This window comes from Staurois parvus, unplaced genomic scaffold (assembly GCF_062004578.1).
Source record: "Staurois parvus isolate SC_StPar_1 unplaced genomic scaffold, SC_StPar_1.0 ptg000446l, whole genome shotgun sequence".
Taxonomy (NCBI): Eukaryota; Metazoa; Chordata; class Amphibia; order Anura; family Ranidae; genus Staurois; species Staurois parvus.
In genome coordinates, this window is record NW_028318242.1 from 1,111,011 (window position 1) to 1,137,070 (window position 26,060).

General features: G+C 40.4%; 1 protein-coding gene across 1 annotated transcript in view; it reads right to left on the bottom strand.

Moving 5' to 3' along the window:
• Positions 1-26,060, bottom strand: part of REV1 (REV1 DNA directed polymerase) — a 110,735-nt gene that overhangs the window by 1,929 nt on the left and 82,746 nt on the right. Inside the window, exons 15-22 of the mRNA XM_089688110.1 lie at positions 24,728-24,830; positions 23,962-24,124; positions 21,415-21,614; positions 18,741-18,965; positions 13,629-13,743; positions 12,490-12,707; positions 11,718-11,865; positions 8,058-8,160 (exon numbers count right to left, since the gene is read on the bottom strand). Of these exons, the coding sequence (XP_089544236.1) occupies positions 8,058-8,160; positions 11,718-11,865; positions 12,490-12,707; positions 13,629-13,743; positions 18,741-18,965; positions 21,415-21,614; positions 23,962-24,124; positions 24,728-24,830 (1,275 nt within the window). The remainder of the gene's footprint in view (positions 1-8,057; positions 8,161-11,717; positions 11,866-12,489; positions 12,708-13,628; positions 13,744-18,740; positions 18,966-21,414; positions 21,615-23,961; positions 24,125-24,727; positions 24,831-26,060) is intronic.

Consider the following 26,060-nt stretch of genomic DNA (forward strand, 5'->3'; position numbering starts at 1 on the left):
AGAGTCTGACAGGAAAAATACAGAGAGAGGAGGGTGAGTGAGAGCGACTCTGAAAAACAGTATAATGCTGGGCTGAATATTAAGGAGCATCGAGTGTAGTGGAGAAAGGGGGTTCCAAGGGGGGCTTCTAGGAAGATTAAAACAACAAAGCGGAAGATTAATTTAAAACTAAGGGAACCTAGAAATGTAAATTAAAATTCAAGAGGACATTTTAAATCTGGTCCCCCAGTTTGAATAGCGAAGTACTTCAATGGAATCCTGAAAAGGGCCAGAAGATATGAAGAATAAAAGTGTAAAAGGAAGTGGGGCTAAGGGAGCACAGTCTGGCTCAATTAAAAAGTATACGTTTCAGGGAAACACGACCCCAGAAAGACCCCTGGGAACAAGTGAAAAGAGTGAATGGGAGGCTAACCTGGAAAAAAGTCCTAGACTATCCCTAGGAATCAACAGTAGTAGTCAATATATGTCAGGAAACATGGAAGAGAGAAAAATGGAAAGAGAATTACAAGTGCCGAATAAGAAAGAAATGGGAGAAATGTTTAAAAGTCTGGAAAACTCAATAAAGCATGAAATAACAGCAATAAGGAATGATCTTGGGCAATTATTATGCAGAGTGGAGGAAACAGAGGGCAAACTTAAAAATCACGCTCAGGATATTTTAGATCTTAAGAAACGGACATTGGAAATTAAAAAAGACCAAAAAAAACTGCTTTATAAAATGGAGACTCTAGAAAATAGGGATAGAAGGAAAAATCTCAGGTTACGAGGAATCCCAGAGAGTTCCCAGAGGGAGGATTTGAAAGGGTCAGTGAGTAAAATCCTAAATTCCATAATGGACAGACCTATGTCAGAAACGTATAAACTGGACAGGATATTTAGAGCAGGAAAAACTCAGCAAATCAATGGCGGAAAAAGACCGAGAGATTTAATCGTCCAATTTTATAGGCTGAGCGATAAGAGATATGGAAAAAAATAAAGGGAAGAACAAGTATTAAATATGAAGAAATAAATGTCCAGATTTTTGCAGATTTAGCACCAGAGACATTATGGAAAAAGAGAACCTTAAAACCCCTGACAGAACAGATGAAAAAACAGAATGTGCGATACAGATGGGGAGCTCAGGCGAGCTTTATTGGATGGAAAAATGGACTCACGGCCATGTTGAGATCTCCTGAGGACTGAAGGGTTTTTTGTGATAGACTTGAATTACAAAGAATACAGATCCCAGGGTGGGATGAGGAGAGGGGAGATATGGGGGACATGGGGGGAGGGGAGTGGTAGTTGGGGGAGGGAGGGAGAGTTATTTTGTTTTCTCTCCCCTCTCTCTCTCTCTCTCCTCCCATGCCCCTTTTTGTCCTCTTGTGCTTCTCTACGTCATTTTCTTTATGGTTGTTTTTTATGAATACAGTTGTTGTCACAAGGGGTCTTTAGAAAAATTTATTGAATTAGATGCATAGAGGGAGGAGGGTAGGTGGGTGAAGAGGAGTCGTATGTGGACAGAGCTCAACCCCAAGGTATTAAATCAAAAGTGGGTTTTAGTCCACAAATGATTAGTAGGCAAATTTTAAGCCTAAAAAAGGGTGGGGAAGGGAGGGAGGGAAGGGTAGGGGGGTTAATACTCTGTGGGGTGGGGTTGGAGAGGGGGGGAGAGACGGGGACGTGGGGAGGGAAGGGAGAGGAGGTGAGGGGTTTATCAGGAGAGTGGAGGAGGGCGGGTTGGGAGAATGGGAGGGAGGGGGGAGGGGACGGGAGTTGGATGGGAGGGAGGGAGGGGAGGAGGTATTGGGTCAACACTCTGCATGACAGAAGGGATAAAGAGGAAGAGGCAATTTGGAAGAGAGATGGAGTTAATTGGGAAAGATGGAAGAAATACAGTTTATAACCTATAATGTGAACGGGCTGAGTTGTCCAGGGAAGAGATTTAGGTTGTTTAATGAGTTACATCATAGGGCTACGTCAGTGGTATTTTTACAGGAGACGCACTTTGAGATAGAGGCAAACGTGAAATTGAAATCCAAACACTACCCAACATGGTATTATGCAGATTCTCCAATTAAAAGAGCAAAAGGGGTTGCAATAGGTTTGGCAAAGAATATGAGATTTGAGCTGGAGGATAGAAGAACCGACCCGGAGGGGAGGTTTTTATTCTTAAAAGGTAGACTTCAGGGGATTAAGTGTACTTTAGCCAATATATACTGCCCTAATAAAAACCCGGAGATGTATATGAAGGGTCTGTTGAAAAAATTAATGGAATTTAAAAAAGGGCGCTTGATAGTAGCAGGAGACCTAAATTTCTGTATGGACCCACAAAAGGATAATACCTCTTCCGTGCAAAGAGAGGGGAGTAGGTCTCTGAGAGCTTTGAAAAAAGTGATGCATGAATATCAACTAGTGGACATCTGGAGAATAATGCATATGAAAGACAGAGACTATACCTTCTTCTCTAATGCACATGAGATATACTCGAGATTAGATTACATCTTAATAGACCATCAACTTATAGATCATCTGGTTAAAATTGACATAGAGACAAGGACGTTCTCGGATCACGCCCCGGTCGTAATGAAAATGGGATGGGGAAGAAGGTGGACTGGAGGATTAGGGTGGAGGTTAAATGAGGCTCTTCTTCTGGATGAGGATTTAGCTCAGAAAATCGAGAAAGAGATTAAGGTATACTTTAAGGAGAACGAAACAGAGGAAGTATCGATAGCTACAGTCTGGGAAAGCCACAAGGTATTCATAAGAGGAATCTTGATTGCGGCAGGAGCAAGGAAGAAAAAGGAAAGAAGAGAGAGGGTCAGTGGGCTTTTAAAAGAAATATTGGACTTGGAGCAGATCCATAAGAAGAAAATAACAAAAGACACGAGACAGAAGTTATTGGACAAAAAAGATGATCTAGAGAGATTGATGGATGAGGAGAAGAGAAGAGTATACAACAGGGTTTTGAACGAGAGATATACAGTAGATTGGGAGACAGACCAGGAAGATATCTAATGAGAGCCTTGAACAAAAAGAAAAATAGGAACTATATAGAAAAGATAAAAAGTTCAAAGGGGGAGTTGGTCCACTCAACTAAAGAGATTATTAAAGTGTTTACGGAGTATTACAAAAAGTTATATAATATTAGTCCCCAAGGTCCGCTAAAAGAAGCTCAAGAGGGAAGTAATGAAAAAAAGATGATATACTTAAAAAATGCGGGATTACCAAAACTAAGTGAAGCACAGTTGAACTCCTTAGACGCAGAAACTTCCCAGGAAGAAATTAAAACAGCATTAAGAAGCACAGGGGGGGGGGGGGGGGAAGCCCAGGCCCGGATGGCTATACAGTTAAGTACTATAAGAAATTTAGTGAAGTACTGTTACCCAAGTTGGAGAAATATATGAATGCTCTGGGAGGTGGGATGGAAGTGAGGAGAGAATCCCTACAGGCCCATGTAGTACTTATTCACAAGGAGGGAAAAGATCCATCTCAGTGCTCCAGCTATAGACCTATCTCATTATTGAACACAGATACTAAACTGTATGCAAAGGTGTTAGCAAACAGGTTGAAAGATCTAATGCCTGAATGGATCCATGGAGACCAGGTGGGCTTTGTACCAGGGAGAGAAGGTAGAGATAACGGCTTGAGAACCCTGATGCTTATTCAGAAAAGTAGAAAAGGGAAAGCCCCGGTGGTGCTCTTGTCAATTGATGCAGAGAAGGCATTTGATAGAGTGGACTGGGGCTTTATGATGGACAACTTAAAAGTGCTGGGGATAGGTGATAGAATGCGAGAGTGGATAAGTAAATTATATAGGGAGCCTACTGCAATCATCACGGTAAATGGGGAGAGATCAGAACCCATTGGAATGTCTAATGGTACAAGACAGGCCTGCCCACTGTCCCCTTTACTATATGTGTTGTCACTCGAACCTCTGTTGTCAATAATAAGGAACAGTGGATCGGTAAAGGGAATTCAGATAGAAACCATAGAACATAGAGTAGCGGCCTTTGCGGACGACTTATTGTTCTATGTGGGGAATCCCCGAATAACTCTCCCAAATATAATGAAGATTCTGAAGGAGTACGGTGATCTATCAAACTTAAAAATTAATCCAACGAAAACAGAGATCCTGAATATTAATATATCAAAGAATGAAAAAGAAAAACTACAAAAAGAATTCCCCTTTATATGGAGAGAAAAAGAGATAAAATACCTAGGAATAAAACTCACTGCCTCATCTAAGCATTTGTATAGATTAAACTATATCTCTTTGATAAATGAGATCAGGGAAGATTTAAAAAGACTAGAAGGAGGAAACCCATCCTGGATAGGACGTATAAACCTAGTCAAAATGGTAATTATGCCTAAAATACTGTATAGATTTCAAATGGTACCAATTAAAATTCCAGAGGCCTTCTTTAAGATAATGAAAAAAATGTTAACAAGATACATATGGAAGAATAAAAAACCTAGAATAGCATATGAAACATTGAGTAGGACTAAAGAGAAAGGGGGATTGGGTCTACCAGATGTCAAGAGATATTATAAAGCAGTGGTTTTAGCAAGAATATATGACTGGACATTTAACCATAAGGGGAAAAGCTGGGTAACAATTGAAAATGATCTTAGTGGCATTAGATTGAGTCAGATGATATGGGTTCCACCACAGTTTAGAGGAATTAAAGAAAGCACGAGTATCTACACTTTAAATGTTTTAAGGGTATGGGACAATTTACACAAAAACATGAAATGGGAATTTAATTCTATATTAATGCCTCTCACAAACACTGAGTACTTTCCCCCGGGAAAGAATAAGATATCAGGGAGATGGTTTAGAAAGGAGGATACCCAACTGAGAGATGTTTTGGTGGAGGGGGAATTGAGATCACTTAAAGATTTAATAGAGAAGAAGGGAGATATTTTTATTAGAATAGATGAGTGGAAATATCATCAATTGAAATGTTTTATTGGAAATCTACCGAAACCCCTGAGATTAAAACAGGAGTGGAATATGTTTGAAAGGTTGTTAGAGACACGAAGGGATGGGAAGCACGGTATTTCAAAAGTGTATAGAATACTCACAGAATTAGACACAAACACAAAGTTAATTTTTATAACAAAATGGGAAAGGGATATGGGAGTTGGGTTTGATGAGGATAAACAGAGAAAGATGTTTAGATTGATACACGATAATGTTAGTATGAGAGAGGTTGAGATTAATTATAAGTGTGTGACACGATGGCACATTACACCGAGTGTAGAGCACAAGTTGAATGGGGAAAATTCAAATATGTGTTGGAGAGGATGTGGAGAGATAGGCACGGTGTTTCACATATGGTGGGAATGTCCGAAAATCCAGGTTTTTTGGAAGATAATAGTCAAATTGATTGAAGAAATAACTGAAATTGACATAGGGTTAGACCCAACGACGTGCCTCCTACACAATGTGGAGACATCTGTAAATAAATATAAAGACTCAGGTATATGGTACTTCTTGAATGCGGCGAAAGGGTTGATACCCAAGTTTTGGCAGAAATCTGAGGTACCGAAGGAGGAAGACTGGATTAATAGAGTAAACCAGATAGGTAGAATGGAAAGATCATACCGTATGCAGGAAGATAGGATGAGAGTTTATTATAGGAGATGGGAAAAGTGGGAAAGAGCAGGATTGAAAGAGAAATATAGGAAAATATGAACTAGGATGTTAGTAAAAAATTAATAAGCCTCGAGAGATTAGAATGGGCTAGAGTCTGCAGAGGGGGAGGAGGGGGGATGAGGGGCGGGAAGGGGGGGTAGTGGGATGGGAAAGAAAAGAGTTTTTAGTAGGGGAAAGGTAGAAATGTTATAAATGTCTATTTGTATGAGAATTATTCCCCTTTTTGGGTATTTGTATTAACATGAAAAATTTAATAAATATTTAAATTTAAAAAAAAAAAAAAAAAAAAAACATTTTTAAGGGCCAATTCATGAGGCTGCAGAGAGATTGTTTATTGAGAAGGTGTTTATTTTTTTTTTTTTTTACAACAAGCTGAGATTTTGGCCAACTGTTTTCTTCAGAAAGGGTAACAGAGGGGAATTATTAGTACAGAGGTTGAAAAAGGTAGAAGGATGGATAGAGAAAAGCTGATTAAGGACAAAGATTCAATACAGAATAAGAACAGAGATTAATGAATTTAGAGTAATACTCGATTATCATATACAGTATACGAAAACTGAAAGGATTATTAAAAAATACTGGAACATCCTTCTTGAGCAAAAGGTAGTTGGATCTGTATTACCCTAACTTCCACAATTTGTATATAAGAAGGCTCACACTCTTCGTAATAAGTTGGCACCAGGGGTGATTGACCCCTCATGTAATCTGTATGCCAACAGAATGATGCCGTTTATTATTATTATACAGTATTTATATAGCGCCAAAGGGTATGCTCAGCGCTGTACAGTAGCAAGGGGGACAGAACATGAGACAAGACAGAAGCAATACAATACAGGAGGGGTTCGAGGGCCCTGCGTTTATAACTTGCTTCTTCATTTGTCACAAGTGTAAGGGATGTAGTTCTTCCAGAGTTAAGGAAAATTAAGGAATTTATTGCCAAGGCTACAGGGAAAAAGATATAGTGTGAAAGATTTTATGACATGCAAGGAGTGAAAGTGGAAGTAAACTCTATTTTGCACCTTTTAGGATCCTCACAGCAAACAGGACAGCTCCTCGGTGTAAACTCCACTTGGTTTCACAGCAACGTAGTAACGCTGGATCTCCACCTTATAGCAGCCATCTGCTCCCACAGCTCCTTCAGCTGTCCTGTTTGCTGTGAGGGTCCTACGGAGAGGTCTGAAGTCGATTAAGGGTGTAGCGAGTACCTGAGAAGTGCCATATCCCCATCACTTCCTAGGTGACCACTTGTGCCCTACAGAATACCTTTACATGCACAATTTGGTTGTGCGTCCGGTGAGTGCAAGCACACCTCTTTTCCCCTTACCCACAAGGAGTCACGAACACCATATGTGTCTTACTCTGTGAAGGAGCTACTAATTATCCGCACACACTGGATGATATAAGCACATTTCTAAGGAAGAATTTGTGTGGAATACTATACGTTTATACTGTACGTTTATGTCACTGGTTTTCGTACATAAAGGACGACACATTTTCACTTTATTGCGCTCCTTTGTAGCGCTGTTTCACTTATAACTTTATATTGCCATTTGATATCATTATATATTGCCATTTGATAGTATTATTATTACTATTTTAGCGCTGCAATTTTTTATAAAATGTTTAATAGCAAAATGTCAAAAATATTGTTTTCTCAAAATTGCCGCTTTTTTTTTTTATAGCACAAAAAATAAAAAAAAAACGCACAGGCGATCAAATACCACCAAAAGAAAGCTCAATGTGTGGGGAAAAAAAGGACGTAAATTTAATTTGGGTGCAGCGTTGCATGACCATGCAATTGTCAGTTAAAGTAACGCAGCGCCATAATGCAACAAATGGCCTGGTCAGGGTGGGAGGTAAATCTTCAGGAGGGCCAATGGTTAATAAGGCTTACCTGTAGGTACTGTAAATATCTCCAAAAGGTGCACCATTTAGGAGATATTTACTGTAGATGTGCCGGTGATGTCACCAGCACATGCGCACTGCGCTCTCAATGGACAGCGTGCCGTTTATTGAGAGAGTCGCGCTGCGGCTGAAACTCTCTTTATGCATGCACAGGAGTGATGACATTGCGGTTTGGCCAATCAGATGGCTGCAGCTCACAAATCAAGAAGGAAGACCGGGTGAAGATGAAAGCCTTGTTTTCAGGTAAGCCCTTCATAACTAGCACATTATGTTCTAACTTGCAGGGAGGTTTCTGTGAATTTTGTTTTTGCGGTTTAATACCGCTTTAAGGGATGCAAATACTGCAACTATCCTCATCAGAATGCTTGAACATGCATCAGCTGATTAGATAGAAGACAGACACTCCCATTTAGAAATCCATGTTCCAGGGACGTAGTGAAGTTCTACATTTGTGATTACAACTGCTACATTACCCAGCTTTGTGTACACTGCTTTTACATAGGAGACAAGGTACCTTTTCATGTATTTTATGACCAAATCTAATTTCTCCAAGTCTTTTTCTTCTATTAGATCAGTGCAATATTTCACCACCTGTAATATATCTTCTTCCATAGGATCTGCAGAAGAAAAAGGGAGGGGAAAAAGGAAAGATTGAAGTCATAATTTCAATTGGTGAAAACTGAGTTAACACTTCAGATTCTAAGGTTAGTTGGTTATAGCCTAGCAGACAACAGGCACACCTGAATTTATTGAATTTAGTCAACAAGTCCTTGTGAGGATCAGGGTTTGCCATGGTCTCTACTTCATGAGTTCTATTGGATTCCAGCTGGACTTAGGTGGCGACCTCAGAGTTTTGCTTAGCATGGCAACTCAGACTAAATCAGCCCATAGAGGACTCCAGGGGCTTGCATGAAAAAAAAAACTGATCAGATTCCACAAATTCAAAGTTCGATTCATGTATGGCTGGGCTTTAGGCTTATTACACTTATTTTTTTGTACAGAGCTCTGTGTAACTAGGCAAAGAGTGCAGGAAAAGTGGAACTAGGTAGACAAAGGCACTATACTGGTATGGGTTCCTAATACTTCAGTAGCACTGATGTTAAGATGCCAGTACTGCCTGATTGCAAGCACTGACATAAGCACTGCCTGACTACATCTACACACAGGGGTGTGGAAATTAAAAAAAAAAAAAAACTACTTGTCCAGGGACTAAATCGGGGCCCCAATCTACTTGTCCAGATAAAAAAAATTTTTTTTTAACCAAAACTATATTTAAATCGGAGGTGATATTAGGAATGTCTGGAGCTTTTAAAAACAAAAGGGGCTTTTATGGCGACTTAAACATTTAATATTTTTAACATTGTGCTGTTTATCTCCTCCCCTCTTTCCAGCACCGCACCCAGGGACAAGCAAGGAAGAGAGAGACCTTGCAGTGTAATGAACACCGATTGGCTGCTCCTCAGGAAAGGGTGGGTCAGGGCTTATTCTTTATCCCTTTCACTGCCAGAGCCATTTTTGCATGGTTCCTGTCAGCTCTTGCAAACAGCATTGAATGGCTGTGCAAACCACAGCCATGCATAGCAGTGTGCTTACAGTGAAGCACAAATACAGAACATGATGTAAAACGGCACACAGCACAAAGTTAACCCTTTGATTGCCCCACATGTTAACCCATTCCTGCCAAGTGCCATTAGTACAGTGTCAGTGCTTTTTATTAGCACTGGTCACGTATTGGTGTCACTGGGGATGTCAGTGACACCAAGTCAGTTCCCTCCAGTGTCATAATGCCCGCCGCAGTCCTGCTATAAGTCGCTGATTGCCGCCATTACTAGTAAAAAAAAGCCCAGTATACGTACCACTATTTGTAAACGCTATAACTTTCACGTAAACCAATTAATTTACGCGTATTGCGATTTTGTTTCAAAGACATAGCAGAATACATTTTGGCCTAAATTTATGATGAAATTTGATTTTTAACATTTTTTTACTGGACATGTTTAATAGCAAAAAGTCAAAACTAGGCAGAGGGATAAATCCTCTGGAGGGCAAGTGGTTAAAGACGCATTGGATTTTAATGGGAAACAATAGATATTTACATCCAAATCAGGTGAACGGTGTAGGAATTACAACAGTTTGTATATGTGCCTCCCACTTGTTAAGGGACCAAAAGTAATGGGACAATTGGCTTCTCAGCTGTTCCATGGCCAGGTGTGTGTTATTCCCTCATTATCCCAATTACAATGAGCAGATAAAAGGTCCAGAGTTCATTTCAAGTGTGCTATTTGCATTTGGAATCTGTTGCTGTCAACTCTCAAGATAAGATCCAAAGAGCTGTTACTATCAGTGAAGCAAGCCATCATTAGGCTGAAAAAGCAAAACAAACCCATCAGAGAGATAGCAAAAACATTAGGCGTGGCCAAAACAACTGTTTTGAACATTCTTAAAAAGCATGAACGCACCGGTGAGCTCAGCAACACCAAAAGACCCGGAAGACCACGGAAAACAACTGTGGTGGATGACCGAAGAATTCTTTCCCTGGTGAAGAAAACACCCTTCACAACAGTTGGCCAGATCAAGAACACTCTCCAGGAGGTAGGTGTATGTGTGTCAAAGTCAACAATCAAGAGAAGACTTCACCAGAGTGAATACAGAGTGTTCACCACAAGATGTAAACCATTGGTGAGCCTCAAAAACAGGAAGGCCAGATTAGAGTTTGCCAAACGACATCTAAAAAGCCTTCACAGTTCTGGAACAATATCCTATGGACAGATGAAACCAAAATTAACTTGTACCAGAGTGATGGGAAGAGAAGAGTATGGAGAAGAAAAGGAACTGCTCATGATCCTAAGCATACCACCTCATCAGTGAAGCATGGTGGTGGTAGTGTCATGGCGTGGGCATGTATGGCTGCCAATGGAACTGGTTCTTTTGTATTTATTGATGATGTGACTGCTGACAAAAGCAGCAGGATGAATTCTGAAGTGTTTCGGGCAATATTATCTGCTCATATTCAGCCAAATGCTTCACAACTCATTGGACGCCACTTCACAGTGCAGATGGACAATGACCCAAAGCATACTGCAAAAGCAACCAAAGAGTTTTTTAAGGGAAAGAAGTGGAATGTTATGCAATGGCCAAGTCAATCACCTGACCTGAATCTGATTGAGCATGCATTTCACTTGCTGAAGACAAAACTGAAGGGAAAATGCCCCAAGAACAAGCAGGAACTGAAGACAGTTTCAGTAGAGGCCTGGCAGAGCATCACCAGGGATGAAACCCAGCGTCTGGTGATGTCTATGCGTTCCAGACTTCAGGCTGTAATTGACTGCAAAGGATTTGCAACCAAGTATTAAAAAGTGAAAGTTTGATTTATGATTATTATTCTGTCTCATTACTTTTGGTCTCTTAACAAGTGTTAGGCACATATGCAAACTGTTGTAATTCCTACACCGTTCACCTGATTTGGATGTAAATACCCTCAAATTAAAGCTGACAGTCTGCAGTTAAAGCACATCTTGTTCGTTTCATTTCAAATCCATTGTGGTGGTGTATAGAGCCAAGAATGTTAGAATTGTGTCGATATCCCAATATTTATGGACCTGACTGTAAATCCAATTGAGAATCTGTGGCAAGATTTGAAAATTGCTGTTCACAGACTCTCTCCATCCAATCTGACAGAACTTGAGCTATTGTGCAAAGAAGAATGGGCAAAAATGTCCCTCTCTAGATGTGCAAAGCTGGTAGAGACATCCGCAAAAAGACCTGCAGCTGTAATTGCAGTGAAATGTGGTTCTACAAAGTATTGACTCCTACAAAGTATTGCTGAATAGAAATGCACACCACACTTTGCAGATATTTATTTCTAAACACATTGGAAAACCATTTATCATTTTCTTTCCACTTCACAATTATATGCCACTTTGTGTTGGTCTATCACATAAAATCTCAATAAAGTACATTTACATTTTTGGTTATAACATGACAAAATGTGGAAAATTTCAAGAGGCATGAATACTTTTTCAAGGCACTGTATGTATTCTGCAGTAGATTAATGAATCAGGCTCAGAGTCATTGCTGAATTATCTAGTCAAGCAACATTAACCTGTATATGTTCATTCCACAGTAACACAAGAAATCAGTGTATATTTGTTTTTTAGATTTTGGCAAAATATACCGGAAATTGTAGTTATCCACTCTTTTAGCAGGGTTTTCACATCTTTGAACTCAATGGCACCAGCCAAGTTGGGTGCTTTTGCTCTGTGGGAATTGCATCCTTCTGTCAGGGATCCTTGGGCATTTGAAGTTGTGGGACCTAATTCAACCTGAAAAATAAAATATATGTACGGTAGATACTCAGATTTCTGCTAATGAAAAGTGTCGCAAGACCGAGACACACAATGGGGGAAATTAACAAAGAGTTATGCAAGTACACGACTCTTCTAAACTTAAAACAGATAATGCTTCTAATTAACAAAGGGGCACAAGGAGTGCTCAGTTCTCTGTTCTATGGATTTGACGGGTACAGAGATGGAGCTGCAAGCTCTGATCTCTCTGCACTGGCAAAAGTGCACTTTTCAACACCCTCCAATATAGATGTTTATCGCCAGCTATAAAGTGTGTTGTCACTACTTTGTTGAGTACAGGTTTCTACTGCTGTGCCCAGCATGCTAGGAATGATGTGTACCTTGGGCCCCATTACTACTTGCAACACCTCCAGGTTAAAAGGACTGCAGTGAGAGTCATGGGAAATGACATTAGATTAGCCATGCAGGAAACCTGGCAAAAGGGGAATAGGGAGGATGCAATTGTTCTAAATATATATGCTACATTGCGTAGCTTGTGGGCAGTCAATGTTATAATTAGGATAAATGACCAAATGCCTTTACAGATCCACCCTAATAAGGAAGGCAAAATGCACTTAAAAGCAAGCTCATTGTCTGGGTTACCTGAGATTGCCCAGGAGGTATGGCTTCTTGTTTTAAGGTCCCATCTTTAAGCTTCTGTGGACTCAAATTATATCCAAAGTTTTTAGCTGGGCTACCAAAAAGCTTATTCTTCAGGGGACTCTGCATCTTCTTTACAGGACTACCTCGATTTTTCTTTCTACTTTTTTTCTTTGACTTCATGGGAGGCCGTTTTAATTGCAGCAAAGGATTTTTTGGAACTGAAAAAAACATAAAGAAAGCCCCAATGTGAAGTAATGTCCATACATTTGTACTTGTGCTATGATGTTTCAAGCATTTTACTAAAATATTTGATTCACTTGACAATCAGTCTTTAAAAAAAAAAAAAAAAAAAATCAGCCTTAGAGGCTAATTCCTCATTTGTGAAAGTACATCTTCAATCATAAATGCAGCATAATACAACACCTTTTATCTGCTTGTGGAAAGAGCTCATGGTCATTATTTGATTTCCACAGTACTGTAAGCCATGTGTTCACTTCCCTTCTCTAGAATTATAGCCCACAGTGTATTGCAGTTGCAGTGTAGTAGCAGGCAGGGGTGGACTGACAACTCATGGGGCCCCCGGGCAATGGGGGATCATGGGGCCCCTGTGTCCTTGCCCAAACTCAAAAAAGTCTATGAAAAAGGTACCAGGGGCATCTCATGGGGCCCCCTAATGATCCCGGGCCCTCGGGCAGTGCCCGAATTTCCAAATGGTCAGTCCGTCCCTGGTAGCAGGATATACACGGACAGTTATCACAAAAGGCAGACACTAAAGAAGGGGTGTTACATAAACCTAAATAAAATGTAGAGCTGCGCCTTTTCCTGCCCTGATAAGTGAATACATGCACAAAGTCTTAAGAATAGCAGTGCTAAAAAGGTCCAATCAGGCATGGCTACAAGTCTCTGCAATACATGAATAAAATCTCCAATTTAATTCCCATTAAAGTAGCACGTGGAGTCCATAAGAAACATTTATTTCACAAGAAAGGAGGAATTGAAAGTAGAGGAATATGCAAAGGATTTAGATACACAGAAGAGGTGCCAGACTAGCAAGTACTAGCAAGTGTCAGTGGGTTAAGTGTTCAACTTGGTAGAGGGAGAATGTTTAAAACATTGTCTCTTAATAAGTGATGCCTTACCAAGTACAGCGTTTGTACCAATGTTACTGTCTGACTGCCTGTTCCTTTGACCATAAGCAGCTCTTAACTCTTCCTGAAGATCAGTGGGCAGAGCAGCAAACACTTCTGGATCTACCTATTAGAACAAACGACACAATGTATGTACATGCAATCAACAATCCAGATACAACATTTATAAAGTAGCAATGACAGAATGGGAAGATTTCTAAAAAGGAGATATAGAGATGTGTTGTTTTTTCATTTTCTAACCTGGACTGAAGGGATGAAAGGGAGAATTAGTTTAATTGCTATGGATAACACATCTGTTCTTTTAAATACTGTATCCGATGACTAATAGCATTTTTCAAGCACCGGCATACAGTATTTACAAAGGAATTCACACAAATATTCTTTGCATTTTGAAAGGAAGAGAACAACCCCAAAGGTTTTAGGACAACAACCCCAAAAGTGTTGGGAAAACAGAAGATACAACAATGGCTGGATGTGATAAGCGCTAATTACTTGGTAAAGTAGTTTAATGATTAGGCTCTTTACGCCAGCCATAGACGGAGCGATTACCTTTCCTGCAACCGTGGGTTGTAGGAAAGAAAGTCTCTCGATTTCCCCATCAACACAGCCAAGATTCAAACTGTTTAAGGCCGACTTTAGGGTTTGCAAACAATACAACAGTTTCAAGCACAGCTGAAGAATATCAAAAATCCTACATTCAGAAGTGCTCATTACACAGGTTTTTAAACATTTTGGACATTTTCAGACAGTGTTCAAATTTATTTTATAATTAGATTGCATAGAACAAATAGGATAAATTATGGCAAACAGAGCTACCCAGCCCCCTCATAAACAAAGAGAACTAGTAGGATTTTAGTATTTACTTGAATTTCTAGAACACAACATCTAAAAAAGGTAAGCTGCAATTTTTTTTTTTTTGTGAATGAAAACATGTAACAAGTTCAGAACTATAGGCAACATTTTGTTTTTCATTTTAGATAGAGTAAAGGTGGGTTATAACCCCCGTCCATTTTTTCTTTTGTCATCTGTGCCTCACTGGGGAGATTTACACTCACTTCCTGTCACAGGAAGTGACAGGAGATCCCTGCAAATTAAGGGAATTTCTTGCCCCTCCCTTCCATAACCCCCCCCCCGCCCCCCAGGTCACTAGAACTAGTGTCCCCATTGGAAGATTTGCCCTCTATTACTTTTCTGGGGACAACTCAACATTTGGGATTTTCTTTTACTTTCACTTTCAATGATAAATGGTAAACAGGACAAATAGAGAGGGCGAATCTCCCTAAAGGGGGGCACAGACAGCAATAAAAACTCAATAGGTTCTAATTCCTCTCCATTTGCCTTTAGTTATACTTTAAACTCTAGTTGTTTGAGATTGTCTTTTTAATAGCTATGTTCTGCACTTCTGTATGCTGCTGTGGTACATGACAAAGAACATAATGAAGATAACAGTCTGTAGCACGGAGTGTAACAGGCTGTATAAACAGGACCACAAGTTAGGAGAATAATCCCTAGAACACATCATGTAAATTATACTGCTTTCCTGCACAAAACTAAGGCAATCGTAATGAAATGTTCTGGTCTCAGGACAGATGTTTTACTGTAGATAAAGTTGGCAACAAGGTGAAGATGAAAAAAATCTCTCTATATTTTGTCCAAGGAGTATGCATGGTCCTACCCAGTAGAGAGCATTAATGCATGTGTGCTAGTCAGCAGCACATACTTTATTAATAGTGGTGTATCAAAATGAAAATTCTGGACCGAAACCGAAAATTCAGGATGCACTGGGCCGAAAACCGAAACAGAAATGAACACATTTTTAAAAATGGTTTATATATATATATATATATATATATATATATATACACCGTATTTTTCGCTCCATAAGACGCACCTGACCATAAGACGCACCTAGGTTTTAGAGGGGAAAAACAAAAAAAAAAAATATTCTGAACCAATGGACTGCAGACACAGTACAGGGGATGACCAGAGACTGCGGACACAGTACAGGAGATGACCAGAGACTGCGGACACAGTACAGGAGATGACCAGAGACTGCGGACACAGTACAGGAGATGACCAGAGACTGCGGACACAGTACAGGAGATGACCAGAGACGGCGGACACAGTGCAGGAGATGACCAGAGACGGCGGACACAGTGCAGGGGATGACCAGAGATGGCGGACACAGTGCAGGGGATGACCAGAGACTGCAGACAGTGCAGGGAATGACCAGAGACTGCAGACAGTACAGGGAATGACCAGAGACTGCAGACAGTGCAGGGAATGACCAGAGACTGCAGACAGTGCAGGTAATGACCAGAGACTGCAGACAGTGCAGGGAATGACCAGAGACTGCAGACAGTGCAGGGAATGACCAGAGACTGCAGACAGTGCAGGGAATGACCAGAGGCTACAGACAGTGCAGGGAATGACCAGAGACTGCAGACAGTGCAGGGAATGACCAGAGACTGCAGATAGTGCAGGGAATGACCAGAGGCTGCAGACAGTGCAGGGAATGACCAGAGGAGCAGACAGTGCAGGGGATGACCAGAGGCTGCAGACAGTGCAGGGGATGACCAGAGGCTGCAGACAGTGCAGGGAATGACCAGAGGCTGCAGACAGTGCAGGGAATGACCAGAGACTGCTGACCTTTGGGGAGGGAGGGGGAGCGGGTACCTGAATTTGACAGGTACCCGCTCCCACTTCCGCGGAGTTGTCCTTCCTTCCTTCTTCCCGGGCCGGCTTCTGTGACAGCCGGGTGCCCACTGCGCATGCGCGAGAAGCGCTGCGCTTTGTGAATGGCCCGGCGCCTTCTGGGACCGGTCATGTGTCCCAGAAGACACCGGATCATTCACAAAGCGCAGCACATGCGCAGTGGGGACCCGGCTGTCACAGAAGCCAGCGCGGGAAGACTGTGCAGCGCTGGAGCGAGGAACAAGTAAGGCCCTGCAGGAGAGAAGAGCTGAGCGGCCGGCCCGGTATTCTGACATGGTGGCTGCAGAAATACCGGACCGCCCGCTTTATATTCGCTCCATAAGACGCACTGACATTTTCCCCCCTTTTTTTGGGGAAAAAAGTGCGTCTTATGGAGCGAAAAATACGGTATATATATATATTTGCATTATATTTGACTTTTGAAATTAATATCATGAATTTAAATTAATATGAATTTTAAAAATAGAATCCAGTAGTGTAATATAACTTTTATTGAAAGTAACACACAAAAACTGGACAGTAAAAAAAAAAGAAATATATATAAAATTAAAAACTTAAATAGGGGCGTTTTTGCATTGACATCAAGGGGACGTGATTTTGCATTGAAGTTAATAGGACACAATTTTGCATTTAAGTCAATAGGGGCATTTTTGTATTGAAGTCAATGGGATGCGATTTTGCTTTGAAGTCAATGGGATGTAATTTTGCATTGAAGTCAATCGGGGACATTTTTGCATTGAAGTCAATGGGATGTGATTTTGCATTATGGTCAATTATCGTTATCGGTGCCTTTTTTTTCTCTTGGCAAAACGCAGATAACCCTATTTTCAGCCGATATATCAGTGCATCACTATTTATTAGGTTACCTACGAACAAGGCAGTCAGCCAGCACACGGAGTACGATGCTAAATTTTTTCTTACTAAAAAGAGGATGAGGGGAACGTTTAGGAGAAAAAGGTATAATGTTGGTTCCATTTTTTTTTAATATATATATAAACTACTGTCACTGAATTAAGTAACGTTGACACACCTCCACCATGTTTTTAGAGGGGATGCTCTATTATCCTTTTCAGAGTTGCACTGCAACTTATGCACACAATGATCACACAGGAGCCCTCCCATGACTGGCATCTTACTCTTACCCTAATTTTTAACGTCAGGCAAAGCAATGCTACAACCAAAGAATTTATTTCCCGTTATGCTATGCTCCTAAATTGGAAAACTATTCATGCAAAGTGGAGAGTTGGAAGACTGATATTTGTGCCATAGTGAAGGATCATTGGGAAAGTGCACTGCAATCTGTTCAGTTGAGTTCTCCGAATGTATCTCAGGGACTTTCCTAAATGTACATAATATTACTGTGTTCTCACTATCTTCCCCTTACGCTTTTTAAAATAGGTTTATCAAAAGACCATTTTTGTGATAAATGTGGTAGAGATCATGGTGATTTAATCCACATGCTTTGGCATTGTCCTAAGCTTCATAGGTATTGGGCTGAGGGCACCGATACAATAAATTTAGTAATTCAAACTGATGTTAATCTGGACCCAAAGCAATGCTTACCATGCTGGGAACAGGGGACCATACTTACAGTAGTTCTTATCTAGCAATCTTCTCTCTGCCCTCATTTTAGGCTGTGTTATTTCATTTTGTGAACTTGCTGTATACTGTGACAAACCTGTTTCCTCTCACTATTGTATGACTACTCTAAGCTTTTCTATGATTTAAAACCTCTTTTGGCCATACTTCTCCTGTAGGTCACAAGAGTACACTGCACTCCTGTGACCCAGATTCAGCCAACAGCAAGCTAAAGCCCATTGTCCACTGATGTCACAGAGCCAGTCTAGGCTCTGCAGTGATTCCAATAAAAATGTTGGGATCTGCCCAGATGCCTGACCAACAGCTGGCTCAGCCCTGAGTGCCTCAGCCAGCCGCTCCCGCCCCCTCCACAGCCAGGCGCTCCAGTGAACACTGGAGGGGCAGAGCAGAGAGTAGTGACTGACAGTCACCTCTTTTTGCTCATTGAGAACTCAGCAATCAGCGATCATATGATCGCTCAGTTCTCAGTCTTAAAGCCAGGAAGGGATTGCTGCAGCATCGTATCATTTTTTTTTTTTTTTAATCCTGCACTTCTTTTTTAAACAATTGAGTAACGAACATTACTGAACATCTAAGGTAACTCTAAAAAATACAACAATGTGACTTAACATGTTCTAAGATAACTATTTTGAAAAACAAAATAATTTCTATTACATTTAAGGAGACATAGATACTGTGTACTGCTAAATCTCACAGCTATGTTCTTGTTCAGCGCCAAATGAAACCACCTATAGGGCACAATAAAATGACTAGCTATTCATGTCTATAGTTGGAAGTGACAGCTCTCACCTGCGAAAAGGCTGGTAAGGCAATGACATTAATGCCTGCCTCTTCTCCATGCTCTGACAGCGGTGGAATCTGTAAAAGGACAGTTGCCACTGGCTGCTCAGTGCTGTTGTCGTCTGAGGCCTGTCTCTTGCTCTCGGCAGAAGGTGGTCTATGCTGAGCAGCAAATGTCTGCTCCACCTGTTCCCTGATATCTGGAGGTAGAGCTTCCAGGACAGATGGGTCAATCTGTAAAACAAATGTCATCATTGACTAAAATAACATGTCAAACTATACAAATTAACATGTTACATATAAAGTGCTATTTATAGGAAAATAAAGCCCCTTATATATTCTATCCTATTGTTAAGGGTGAAATAACATCAGCACTGGGAAGCACACATACCAGAGGAGTAACTATAGGCGTCACAACTGCGACCCGGTCCCATTCTTCAGGGAGCCTGTACAGCTCCCATCATATTTGTTTCTACCGGAACTGTAACCAATGTTCAAAGTTTTATTCAATAAGGTTAAAAAGCCACTCAAAAAGTATATAGATTAAAACGCTTGTCATAATTATGTGGATATCCACAAAAGTTGATGGACTTATGTTATGAAGGACTTTTATTGAGTTACATTTAATGAATGAATAGTTTTGATTCACTGTTCACAGCGCCACTGGAGAAGGTGTTTCTTTATATTATTATCCAGATTACTTGTTCCCTGCTGCCCTCAGATACCTGTGTGCTCTCCTGGTCCCCCCCCCCAGTGCTGCCGGATTCCCCTCTCCCAACAGCTGCTGCGAGGGATATTTCAGGATGGAGAGCGAATAAGGGGGCCAGCATGTAATTAACTGACCCCTTCCTTTTTTGAATGGACACAGTCAATGATCGGTACCGACTGCTCCTGTGTCCATTCATAACTTAAGCATAGTAAACTGTTTACAATGCTTCAGTTTGTGAAAGAACAGGAAGCTTTATACAGAGCTATTCCTGTCCATTCATTCTGTGCTGCAGCAGCTGCAGAGACGGAGATTGAGGACTGTGTCCTCAATCTCCTTTCTTTGTCTCAAAGGCAAAACATTAGGTTTAGCATCTGTTTAGACCCCTGATATTTCCCACACATATTTTCAAAGTGCTAGCATTACAATGGTCAGTTAATATATATGCTTCCATGATTGCCTTATCTCTTTTCTTTTTTTAATAAAATACCATTTATTGAATATTTAACATGGTTTAGAAACTGAAACCAGTTTTTTTGCCCCAACAAAGAATCCCCCCCCTCACTGATCTCCCAAACAGTTGGGTCACCTATATAAAAGTAACTATTAGTACAAATGAAAACAGGTGCTGGTAGAACCCAATATGGTATGAACGGATGACAGAAAGATTATTACTTATGAATAATGTATCCTAAAAGGACAATTACCACAATAATATAGGTGTAAATATACAGAAAGAAATGATCTTGTTTCATTTTTAAAGTTGTTTAAGCTGTATATAAGGAGTGCCAACTAACATTACTACAACCATATACACTAATGTCTCAACATACATTGGGTACCATGAAGAAGGGACAGGCATTACAAGACAACCATTGCCTTATTAATGGTAAAAAAAAGGCAAATATTTGCAGTTGGTGTTGTGGTATCAATTAAATACCCTATCTAAGATTAGCTCAGCTCTCCCACTGTCACTTCAATCAGTATATTAAGAACCAGTAAATTTGCTGCACACAATACTTGTTGATAGTACAAGGGGCATATTTGATTATATTCCCAAGCTGTTACATTCCAGTTTTTGGGTGATGCTGGACAGTTAAACCACCAGATAGTTTCTTAATGTGATATCTTATATGGACAGGAACACCCAAAACGTCCAGATGGAAAGGAATAAACGTAAAAATTGCGGTGGGGAAATCTCACCACTGCAGACTATAATATATGTCATATGAAGAAGCCAGGGATTGAAGAAGTCATATGAAGAAGCCAGGATCTTTACAAATACAATATGATGCCAAGGAAATAGTACTTGTAAAATATGAAATTTTAAAACTGTACATAAGTATTAAAAAATGTAAAGTACTTACAAAATAAATAAGTAAACTCTACAACTATAACTAATTATATGAATATATTTGTTGGGTTTTGAGTGAGGAATTAAACTTGGCACTTTGGACTGAGGAAAGTACACACTATAGAAGGATATGCTTTATTCATTTTCCATGTTAGAGGTTTATGACTACTTTAAGATAATGCTGGGGTTGAGGTGTATGATTCCTAAATCTTCACCAAGCTTTCCATTAGTGATAAAATCAGAATTGGTTGTTTTCTTTCAGTGCTATCAGTTTCTCAAAAGTATCCACTTATTGAAGAATTGCAGACACTTTAAAAATTGTGGTTCTTTCCATTGATTTGTTAAGGTAGTTTTAACAGCCAACAAATAATTGGTAATTATTGTACAATCATTTTATAGGAATATTTCCGCACCAATATTTACTATGACAAATTCTGTCCTATGCTTCGTAAGATATCCAGAAATACAGGAGATCATAAATAACCCATTTTTTAAAATGTAATCACTGAAACATAAGCATATCAAATATAGCCTAAACTCTAGATAACACAAATAATAAGTAAATGAGAAAAAATAATTAAAGAAAAATGTAACACAGTAGCCTTGCAGAAAAAATCACAAACCTCAGAAGGGGATGGAACTTCAATAGTGAAATTAACTCTTGATTTAACACTGATAGGACTGTGCAGGCCATTCTTCCTCACAGGGAAGGCTGCTTTGCTGGTACTTGGATCTTGGCTAGAAGCTTCACTCTTATAAGAAGTAATGGAAGTACATGTTCCGAATGCTGATGAAATCTGAACATCCAAAGCAGCAACAAAAACTGTGAGAATAAATTAAAAACAGGTTATACATAGGAAGAGCCACATAGACACATTTCTAGTAGAATATGTGCATCTGTAAACAGGTAAATGTTTTGTGGTAATATTAAAATGACTTTATCAGGAAAGATGCATTCCAGTGCGCAAAACAGTTGTTTGCGACCGATTCACGGGTACGCATGCATGAATGTGTGCACGAGCTCGAACAAGTGCGCGAGCACGCACAAACACCAGGCAGTCTATTTAAACTGTATTATGGCCTGGGGTCCTTGCTGCTTGGTCTATTACGCTCTCTGAAGCATCTGAAACCTGTTCCTGTATGTGTGTGTCTATGGGAATGTTTAACCATTCTTCCAGAAGCACATTTGTGAGGTTAGGCACAGATGTCAGACGAGAAGGCCTGGCTCGCAGTCTCCACTCTAATTCATCCCAAAGGTGTTCTATCGGGTTGAGGTCAGGACTCTGTGCAGGCCAGTCAAGTTCCACCACCCCAAACCTGGTCATCCATGTCTTTATGGACCTTGCTTTGTGCACAGTCATGTTGGAACAGGAAGGGGCCATCCCCAAACTGTTCCCTGAAAGTTGGAAGCATGAAATTGTCCAAAATGCCTTGGTATGCTGTCGTCTTAATAGTTCCCTTCACTGGAACTAAGGGGCCAAGGCCAATCCCTGAAAAACAACCCCACACCATAATCCCCCCTCCACCAAACTTTACACAATGCAGTCAGGCAAGTACCGTTCTCCTGGCAACCGCCAAACCCAGACACGTCCATCGGATTGCCAGACAGAGAAAGGTGATTCGTCACTCCAGAGAACACGTCTCCACTGCTCTAGAGTCCAGTGGTGCCGTGCATTACACCACTGAATCTGATGCTTTGCATTGCACTTGGTGATGTAAAGCTTGGATGGAGCTGCTCGGCCATGGAAACCCATTCCATGGAGCTCTCTATGCACTGTTGTTGTGCTAATCTGAAGGCCACATGAAGTTTGGAGGTCTTTAGCTATTGACTCTGCAGACAGTTGGCGACTTCTGCGCAGTGAGCACTTCAGCATGCACTGACCCCGCTATGTAATTTTTTGTGGCCTACCACTTGGTTGCAGAGTTGCTGTTGTTCCCAGTTGCTTCCACTTTGTTATCATACTACCAACAGTTGAGCGTGGAATGTTTAGTAGCAAGGAAATTTCACGGATGGATTTATTGCACACGCTTGATTTAACTGAGTTTCTGAGAGCGACCGATTCATTCACAGATGTTTGTAGAAGCAGTCTGCATGCCTAGGTACTATTTTATACACCAGTGGCCATGGAGGTGATTGGAACACCTAAATGCAATGATTTGGAGGGGTGTCCCAGTACTTTTGGCAATATAGTGTATATGTTACAATATGCTTTTTTTTATCCACATGTGAAATTATCTGGTGCCCAAGTGGCTGGAGTGGTGCTTGCTGAGGCCACATTCATCTACATACTAACGCACTGGGTTGCCAAAAGAAAGCTCTATATGTCTAAAAAAGACAATTGCAAGGCCACGCAAGTGTCATTCAAAGTGCGTCAGCGCAGAAAGCTAAAAATTGGCCTGGCAGGAAGGGGGTAAAAGTGCCCGGTAGGCAAGTGGTTACGTTTTGTATTATAATAGCTGTTTGTATTTATACATTCGGGATGATTAGAATCCATATTTTCCTTTTTTTCCCTCAGTAAGGATTCCATGGCTTGGCCCTATGAATAATGCTTCAAGTTACTTTTAATGCATGTGGTGAATTTAGCTGGGGATTTGACTGAGCTATGCCTAATCTCTCTTGCCCGCCCCCCCTCCACAGTCTGAACCCTTCCTTTCCCCTTTTTCACCTTCCTTTCCTTTCCTTGTTCTTGACGTGGGAATATGACAGATGTTATATAGTGTTATGTTAAATTGACATACTTTTCTCCCCCACGCCTTATGGGTCGGATGACTTATACTGTTGGAAGTGACTACTTCACTCAACACACTTATAGGCTACACCTGGTCACAAACTGAACTATAATTCATATTTCCCTGACAGCTGAGCACATAGCAAGATCAGCCAATATTTCCATATTTGATCATGAGGAGGTGTTTTGCAGTTGTTAGGGTTTCCAACTTTTCTAGTTTTATACAGCATTTAACCAGCCACAGAACTCATACAATTCATATCTGTAATTCAAGGGTTACACTGGTGGTCAAATTACTAAAGTACAGTCTGTTGCCAAAAAACATCCAAACTACAAAATATGTTGGACAGAAGATGCCTGAAAACTTTGAAACTCTTAGGATAATGCACCCTTTATAAACAACATACATTATTACATAGCGCATGTCAAGTACTAGATTACCTGTCTTATTCTCAGGTAGTTCTTCGGTGGGCTGCTTTTTTCTCTTATCATGAAACATGTCAATCAGTGAACGGGACACTCCTGGCATCAGGCTAGATTTAAGTGGCAAGGGGCCACAATTAGATGCATGTGCTGAAACCAACTGGTGCATCTGAAGTCCCACCTTATAAAAAAATAGAAAACATATAGGAACAGCTGACATTTTCTTCCCAACAAAAGGGTAAACATTCTGAAATCTTTTACATTTTGAAATTTGTTTTTGGGGTGCAGGGGACAAACATGGCTACCTAGAGACTCTGCTCCATACCACCTGGGCGCTTATGCCTAAGTAACAGGCTCCTCTAAACCTACAAACGGACGTTATAATGAGAGACAACATGGTGAAACCCTCTTCTATCTACTAAGCATAAATCATCAGCTCAAACCGAAAGCAAAGCAGAAATCTACAGGCTTCTTTAATTTTGACATTCCCAAGATGGCGCCAGAACCTTGGGCAATGGACAAAACCACAATGCTCTCCTCTGCAGATTTCAGTGGAACACTGTGAAATAGAAGAACCGGGTCATTAAACTAGCTCTCTAAAATACCATATGGACAACACTATGCTAGTCCTTAATGGACATGAGAAAGGAACAGAAGACTTGCAAAGTGAACTTGAAATTTGTTTTGGAGTTGGCCATTGCTGAATGATAGTATTACATTTTTAAGCAATGTGAAACACTATTATAACAAATGAAATGAGAATGATGTTGTTTAATCTACGTACCCCTCTCATATCTGAAACATTCAACTTCATTGAATGAAACATTTTTAGAACTTCTTTTCCAAATACTTTGGCATTATCTGTTGCTTGTTCTAGGGTTGCTGTCCTGTAAAAAAAAAAAACCCAAACAAATTGTGCCATATAATCAATATAAGATCCTTAGATAAAATAAGTAATATGTAATGCTTGATTTTATAATGCCATGTTTTATTTAAAAACAAGGCCTGTGGATGTGGTATATCTGGATTTTGCAAAAGCATTCAATACAGTTCCACATAAACGCTTAATTTATAGGTCTGTAGGCATGGACCACAAGGTTTGTACCTACATAAAAAATTGGTTAGAGGGGCGCATCCAAATGATGGTGATAAATAGTGTATACTCAGATTGGTCTGGAGTTGTAAGTGGCTTACCCCAAGGCTCTGTTCTGGGACCAATTCTGTTTAATATATTCATAAATTATATAGAGGTTGGTATAAATAGCTCAATCTCATTGTTTGCTAATAATACGTAGCCAAGTAGGGTAATTACTTCATTGCAGGATATTGAAACTTTACAAGAAGAAAATAAAAGGGTGGGCAAGTACATGGTAAATTAGGTTTAATGTTGAAAAATGTAAATTAATGCACTTGAGGGCTAAGAATATGGATGGAAGTTACTCACTAGGGGGAGAACCTTTGGGGGAATCCATGAAGGAAAAAGATATGGGGGTCCTAGTAGATCATAAGCTCAGCAATGGCATGCAAAGTCAAGCTGCAGAAAGCAATGCTAGCAGAATTTTAGCATGCATAAAAAAGGGTATTCATTCAAGAGATAAAACAAAAAAAAAAAAAACAAAAAAAAAAAAACTTTGGCTCGGCCACACCTGGAGTATGCCATTCAGTTCTGGTCACCAATTCACAGGAAGGATTTGCAAGAACTGGGAAGTCCAGAGAACAGCAACCAAGCTAATAAGGGGACTGGAGGACATTAGTTATGAGGAACGACTACAAATATTAAACTTATTCACCCTGGAGAAGAGACACTTGAGAGGAGATATGACAGCTATATACAAATATCTTAATGGTGATTCTAGCATAGTGAAAGAAAAAAATTCAATCTCAGGGAGTGTAAGAAGACGCAGGGTCACTGAATGAAAATGGAGGAGAAGCGGATTAACCTTAACCCCTTGACGCTGACCGCATGCAAATTAGCGACCTCACAGAACTGAGCTTTTTTATGAGGGGACGCTAATTTGCATTCCTGTATTTCTGCTGGGAGCGCACAGCACGGCACACTTCCTGCACAAAGACCGGGGTGTCACGGAGAACCCCGAGTCCTGTTCTAACAATCAGGA